The sequence below is a fragment of the Coregonus clupeaformis genome, unplaced genomic scaffold (assembly GCF_020615455.1).
Source record: "Coregonus clupeaformis isolate EN_2021a unplaced genomic scaffold, ASM2061545v1 scaf0163, whole genome shotgun sequence".
Lineage (NCBI taxonomy): Eukaryota > Metazoa > Chordata > Actinopteri > Salmoniformes > Salmonidae > Coregonus > Coregonus clupeaformis.
Window position 1 is genome coordinate 167,501 of NW_025533618.1, and position 7,500 is coordinate 175,000.

Genomic DNA, 7,500 nt, shown 5'->3' on the forward strand with positions numbered 1-7,500 from the left:
GGTCTGACAGTCATCCATACATTAACACCAGGCTGTGTAGATATTATCTCTGCCATTCCAATCCATAGAAATATAACTGTATGTCCCTTTCCCTCCAGGCCGAGCCATTAAGCATGTGAAGGAGTCTATCTTCACCTCAGAGGGAGGAGTGAGGAGGGGGGTTCCCAAGGTACTGGTAGTCCTCACCGATGGCCGCTCCCAAGATGACGTCAACAAAGTCTCCAAGGAGATGCAGATGGAGGGTGAGTGGCATAGGTTGTGTCCCAAATAGTGCCCTATTCTCTGCACTGTATAGTGCACTACTCTGGCCAAAAGTAGTGTGGGAATAGGGTGTTATTTTGGATAAAGCCAATGTTTCTTCCTCTGAGGACAATACACTATTCCATTGTATTATATTGTTGAAACAGAACTATTCATGGCTATCATACCAAAACAAAACTTAGAGAGAAATATGTTAGTGGTCACTTAGCAAGCCAGAGAGTGGTAAGATTGGCCAATCAAATAGTTTCCTTGGAATTGTTTTGCTTTTATTGCTGAAGAAAACAAAATATTGTTTTAAAATCTTAACAATGGATGTGTTTGTAGGCTACATCATCTTTGCCATTGGCTTTGCTGATGCGGACTACGGAGAGTTGGTGAACATCGCCAGCAAACCCAGTGACAGACACGTCTTCTTTGTGGACGATCTGGACGCTGTCAAGAAAATTGAGGAGCAGCTGATCACTTTTGTGTGCGAGGCTGCCACTGCCAGTAAGTACTGCCAGAACTGAAGTAGCTGGCATTGGAAGTAGTTTCCATAACTGATATACTCTACTGTAGAATAGAGACAGCTGGTAGGTTTGGGTCATGTGATTCAATGGAAGAGTTATTATTACAAAGAAGAGGATTCATCAACATTTGAATAATAATAATAATATGCCATTTAGCAGACGCTTTTATCCAAAGCGACTTACAGTCATGTGTGCATAAATTTTTACGTATGGGGTGGTCCCGGGGATCGAACCCCACTACCCTGGCGTTACAAGCGCCGTGCTCTACCAATTGAGCTACAGAGGACCACTCAAATCAATCTTAATAAGAGGATATTGATTCATGATGAAATGACAGTGATTAATATGCTATTCGTTATTTAACCAGCACTTTTCATCCATCTTGTTTTAGCTTGTCCATCGGTTCTGATGAGCGGCAACACTATGGCAGGTAAACTATGTCAAACACATACAGCCTTGTTACTGCTTTATAGTCATAGAACGTGTGTCCATATTGAGAGGTAAACCCCTCTCAATCTACAGTCAGTATTGATTGTCTGATCCCACTTATTCATTCAAAGGAGAGACTCTGTGTCCCCTGGCTATTGCATTATCTGGAGCAGCATGTATTCTGCCACGTGGTTGTCGTTTTAAAAAACCCAGTCAGATAAAGTCCCAAACACGCAGTCTCTGGTGTAGCGGAGGGTGTAGAGCCGTATTACCCAGTGGGCATTGCGAATACTCCCTTCTTAATCCCCACGATGCGTATCAAAGTATTGCAGTGGAGGACTACGCCGTATCAATTAACAAGGCTGATTGAACAGATCATAATGTTTAGCTTCAAATGTTGATCAACTACTATTTCTTCCCATTTTAGGCTATAAAGCTACTTTGAAGGAGGCGAGGTCTGCCTCATAATATGAAGTAAAACGTCCAGTTTTAAACAGTTAATGGAACAGGAAAAATATATTGATGCTAATGACAGGCCTAACCATCTTCTGGTAGATGGAAAGGCTTTCTCAAAAACCTTCTCTATTAAATGTTAACTAGCTACAAAGTAGCTTATGCCCACCTGTCAGAATGATATCATGATTATTTGCATCAATCCAGTGGCCATTTGTTTGGCAGACTCCATCTCATGTGCTACAAAAACACTGCTAACCAAACAACAGTGCTAGGCGCCTGTGCATTTAGATTAAAGGGTAACTACACTAAAAAAAATCAACATTTCTTAGATTTTTCCCCAGACCTCAAAAGTGGTCTCCTGATGTGGTTTAGGCATTGTTATGGACTTAGAACATCCAATTGTGTTGTCTTTCTATTAAAAACGTGTGACTTTGAGAGCGAAAACCTGAACAAATTTGAAATAAATCTGAAACCTGTGAATTTCTGACTCAGTTGACAGCCTCATTGATCAATTTCCATAGTAGGACTACTATTATCCTACAACACAGTACAGCTTGGGTTGGCCTGACTGTGAAAGACCAATATGGAATTCATCATTATAGGTCATTCAGAGTGTATGTCGCTGTTTCTCATAGGATTTTTCACACAGGGCGCCTTTCCTTCGCCGGGTGGGGAATAGGAAATGCTGGTCTTGTCCCCGAGGGAGAGTGGTTGACAGAATGACATTATATAATTTCTATGTATATATCCAGCGCCTAAAGAGTATTTACTACCTTTACACATTCTGTTGCTTAAAGATAAAGATGTGTACAATTTTTTTATTCTAGTGTTGTAGTATCTCTATGGTTCTCTATGGTTCTCTATGGTTCTCTATGGCGTGGTTATAGTATAGATGTGTGTTCTGCTCCCTCCCTTCTCAGGCTTCAGGATGATGGAGATGTTTGGCCTGGTAGAGAAGGAATACAGTAACGTAGAGGGGGTGTCCCTAGAACCAGGAACCTTCAACAGCTTCCCCTGCTACAGACTGCACAAAGACGCCCTGGTCTCACAGCCCACCAAGTAGGTTCTACTAGGCTCTGTGTCAGTGTGGTTGTCATGGTGATGAGAGGTAGATGATCAGCTAGGGGCCACACTGAGCTCTACCTCTCTCCTCCAGTGTCCACTCTTGGCATATTATTCCTGGAATATACTCTACACCTGACACACACACACACACACACACACACACACACACACACACACACCTTCAACAGCTTCCCCAAATGATAGGTTAAATGGATGTTTCTCTCTGATAGGTTAGGCGGAAGCTTCCTTCTGATAGGTTAGGCGGAAGCTTTCTTCTGATAGGTTAGGCGGAAGCTTCCTTCTGATAGGTTAGGCGGAAGTTTAAAGACGTGCCTATACCTGGAGGAAGGGGTTGTTCCTGAACTTTCCTCCTCCTCCTCCTCCTCCTAGAGGGGCCTTCTTCCTCCTCCTAGAGGGGCCTTCTTCCTCCTCCTCCTCCTAGAGGGGCCTTCCTCCTCCTCCTCCTCCTCGAGGGGCCTTCCTCCTCCTCCTCCTAGAGGGGCCTTCTTCCTCCTCCTCGAGGGGCCTTCCTCCTCCTCCTCGAGGGGCCTTCCTCCTCCTCCTAGAGGGGCCTTCCTCCTCCTCCTAGAGGGGCCTTCTTCCTCCTCCTCCTCGAGGGGCCTTCCTCCTCCTCCTAGAGGGACCTTCCTCCTCCTCCTCGAGGGGCCTTCCTCCTCCTCCTCCTCCTAGAGGGGCCTTCCTCCTCCTCCTCGAGGGGCCTTCCTCCTCCTCCTAGAGGGGCCTTCCTCCTCCTCCTCCTCCTAGAGGGGCCTTCCTCCTTCTCCTCCTCCTAGAGGGGCCTTCCTCCTCCTCCTCTTCCTAGAGGGGCCTTCCTCCTTCTCCTAGAGGGGCCTTCCTCCTCCTCCTCTTCCTAGAGGGGCCTTCCTCCTCCTCCTAGAGGGGCCTTCCTCCTCCTCCTCTTCCTAGAGGGGCCTTCCTCCTCCTCCTCCTCCTAGAGGGGCCTTCCTCCTCCTCCTCTTCCTAGAGGGGCCTTCCTCCTCCTCCTCCTCCTAGAGGGGCCTTCCTCCTCCTCCTAGAGGGGCCTTCCTCCTCCTCCTCCTCCTAGAGGGGCCTTCCTCCTCCTCCTCCTCCTAGAGGGGCCTTCCTCCTTCTCCTCCTCCTAGAGGGGCCTTCCTCCTTCTCCTCTTCCTAGAGGGGCCTTCCTCCTTCTCCTAGAGGGGCCTTCCTCCTCCTCCTCCTCCTAGAGGGGCCTTCCTCCTCCTCCTCTTCCTAGAGGGGCCTTCCTCCTCCTCCTCCTCCTCCTAGAGGGGCCTTCCTCCTCCTCCTCCTCCTAGAGGGGCCTTCCTCCTCCTCCTCCTAGAGGGGCCTTCCTCCTCCTCCTAGAGGGGCCTTCCTCCTCCTCCTCTTCCTAGAGGGGCCTTCCTCCTTCTCCTCTATGGGAGACTTGTACTTTGTAGTCATTTAGCAGACGCTCTTATCCAGAGCGACTTACAGGAGCAATTAGGGTTAAGTGCCTTGCTTAAGGGCACATCGACAGATTTTTCACCTAGTCGGCTCGGGGATTAGAACCTAGCGACCTCTCGGTTACTGGCACAACGCTCTTACCCACTAAGCTACCTGCCGCCCCAGTAGCTAGCAGGAGACTTGTTCTTCAAAACGTCAGGTGAGGGTCAACCCCAGTAGCTAGCAGGAGACTTGTACTTCAAAACGTCAGGGGAGGGTCAACCCCACTTGCTAGCCAGAGACAAACACTAGAGCTCTTTGAAATAGCAGCCGCAGTTATTTTCAAGGTCCCTCAAACAATACAAAGTTATTGCCAATGAAAATCACTTAGGGGAGTCTAATCACATGTGAAGTGGTGATGATTAGTGTGTGTGTGTGTGTGTGTGCATGCGTTCTGTTCCCCTGTGTTGACAGATGTAGTTCTGCTCCTGCTGAGGATAATATTTAGTTTAGGCTTCTCCTTTCAAATGTTCAGAGGGGACTGTGTTATTGCAGTGGAGGGTTTCAGCACCTCTAAATAGTTTTATGTCTTCAGGGTGACCTGCAAAGACTGCAGCCCATATCCAAACATCACATCATTTATATAATATATCATGTCATCAGAAGGGCCATTATGGCATTTGTTGTGTGAAGCTAAAATAAGACAGCCAAATGAACTTCCCATTACTCTGTATCAGGTATCAGATATCAGGACTTCCCATTACTCTGTATCAGGTATCAGATATCAGGACTTCCCATTACTCTGTATCAGATATCAGATATCTTCAACTAATGATTTCCGATGAGATAATAAAGTACAAGGTGGATATTCTACTGGCAGATTGACATGAGGCACAGGATCAACACTGATTAAGGTTAGGGTCAGGGTTACACTGTAAAGGGTTAGGGTCAGGGTTACACTGTGAAGGGTTAGGGTCAGGGTTACACTGTGAAGGGTTAGGGTCAGGGTTACACTGTGAAGGGTTAGGGTCAGGGTTACACTGTGAAGGGTTAGGGATTAGGTTATACCGGTTAGGGGTTGCCGTGAATTTGACAGTCAATTACAGACAGCAAAGTGGCAAGTAAGTTACTGTATTTCATATCGCAGTACACCTACTGTAATCTAAATGCAGTATCAAAGCAAGTACTGTGTAATGACACACAATACAATACTGTATAATTGACTGTTGTGACGAGTACTGAGGATACGAAGAGGCAGGACGCAGGAATCAACAAGGTAAAGGTTTGCTTAACTCCGGACTCTCCACTGACGTGGAACAACAAACCACCGGTAGGCAGGTCTTCCGGCATGAGGTGGACCAGGCTGTGATCCTCTTGGTGATCCAATTGATGGTGGGGTTCTGTAGTCTGAGCCAGGGCAATCCCAAGACGATCCGGTGAAGGGGTGACGTGACGATGTGGAATGACAGCTCCTCGTGGTGCTCCGGTAGTGTGGGAATGGTGATGGTGATGGGGAGAGTGACGTGCGTAATGGTACCTGATCCAAGGGGTTTATTGTCCAGCGAGGTGACGTGTAGCGGAGAAGGCAGTGGCACGGTGGGCAACCCCCATTCAGAGACCAGCTCCCTATCTATAAGGTTTCCCGCTGATCCGGAATCTATAATTGCAGTGGAAATGGAAGAGAAGGAATAACCAGTCACCGTTAAAGCGGCTACGGGAGGTGTTGGGAACGTCGTCTGTCTCTCAACATGTCGTCAAGACGGATGGACGTGGCGATGAGGGTATCAAGGTCCATCTCGTCGTCCCGACATGCGAGTTCCGTCTTGATGTCCTCCCGTAAGCCTCTCCTGAAGGCCGTGCGCAGAGCACACTCATTCCAGCCCGGAAGACGACGCCACCGTGCGAAAGCTCAGAGCGTACTCGGACGCGGGCCCCTCTCCCTGTTGTAGCTTGACGAGGCGCTCACCCTCCGTCCTTTCAAACACCGCCCTGAACCGAGCGAGGAAGGTGGAGTGGAGAAGCGCCACGGCCTCACCCCCTTCCCAGACTGCCGTGGCCCAATCCAGCGCCTTTCCTTTAAGTAATGAAATCACCAGCGCTATCCTGGCTTGGTCAGATGGATATGCCCCAGGCTGACGCGCTATATAAAGGGAAACCTGTAGCAGGAAGCCGCTACATTTAGTCGTTTTACCGTCATAGCGCTCCGGTAGGGCAAGGGTTCCCCTCAGAAGTGGGTGATAGCACGGGAACAGGTGGATTGGGTGCACTCGCTGCTCCCTGAGGTGGAACCGGAGCGCTGGGCAGATTATGCAGAGTTTGGAGGCGTTCAACTGGGCAAGCTGCTGCTGGTGCTGGTCGAAGCACTGGGAAACTCCAGGAGGATTACCTGCTGCATCCATTTTCGTGAGTGGTGTGTAATTCTGTGACAAGTACTGGGGATACGAAGAGGCAGGACGCAGACGCAGGGATCAACAAGGTAAAGGTTTACTTAACACTGAGCAAGAGAATAACAAAGCGAGAGTAAACGACACGACGCTAATCAATTACACACAACAATGAACGAAGAGTCCAGGGCTATATAGGGGTGGTGATGAGATGAGGAGGTGCAGGTGCGCTGGAGGTGATTAGGGTGCATTGGGTTTCCATTCCTGCGTTTGCCGAGGTGGTGCGCTCAGACCGGTGGCTCAGTAGACCGGCGAATCAGAGCGCCGGAGGGGAGCAACGGGAGGAGACGTGACAACTGTATTTTACTGTAAAAAAAGTAAATGCTACTGTAATAATATAATGAATGAATGGACCAAAAGGACATGGCAAAATACTCAACCATTAAGACTTGCTGCCACTCCAATCTGTCCCCTATACATTTTAAATTCATGGTGCACTATAACCACATATGAGTTAAATTGGTACATCAACAAATATATCCTCTTACAAGGCATGCCTCCAAATATGTTAATGAGCCAGAAACAACAATACCATGCACCCACTAGTGATGGAATTACAGTACCATTTAAAAATACAACAATTATTTCCAAGCACACAACATTTTCCCACAATGCACCATAATTAACAGTATGCTGCAGTAATGCTTTCACAGTATTTTACTGTTGATAATACCCAAAATGACTGTATAAATTACAGTTTGATAATACCCAAAATGACTGTATAAATTACAGTTTGATAATACCCAGAATGACTGTATAAATTACAGTTTGATAACACCCAAAATGACTGTATAAATTACAGTTTCCCGTTACAGTGTAGGCATAGGATTTGCCAACCGCCCTCTGGAACCATTCACATCATCTGTCTGTCTGTCTGTCTGTCTGTCTGTCTGTCTGTCTGTCTGTCTGTCTGTCTGTCTGTCTGTCTGTAT

General features: G+C 47.7%; 1 protein-coding gene across 1 annotated transcript in view; it reads left to right on the forward strand.

Annotated features, from left to right (window-relative positions):
* LOC121542744 (collagen alpha-1(XIV) chain-like) overlaps positions 1–7,500 on the forward strand; it is a 181,356-nt gene that overhangs the window by 103,206 nt on the left and 70,650 nt on the right. Inside the window, exons 25-28 of the mRNA XM_045213864.1 lie at positions 99–242; positions 586–750; positions 1,162–1,200; positions 2,576–2,714. Coding sequence (XP_045069799.1) covers positions 99–242; positions 586–750; positions 1,162–1,200; positions 2,576–2,714 — 487 coding nt within the window. The remainder of the gene's footprint in view (positions 1–98; positions 243–585; positions 751–1,161; positions 1,201–2,575; positions 2,715–7,500) is intronic.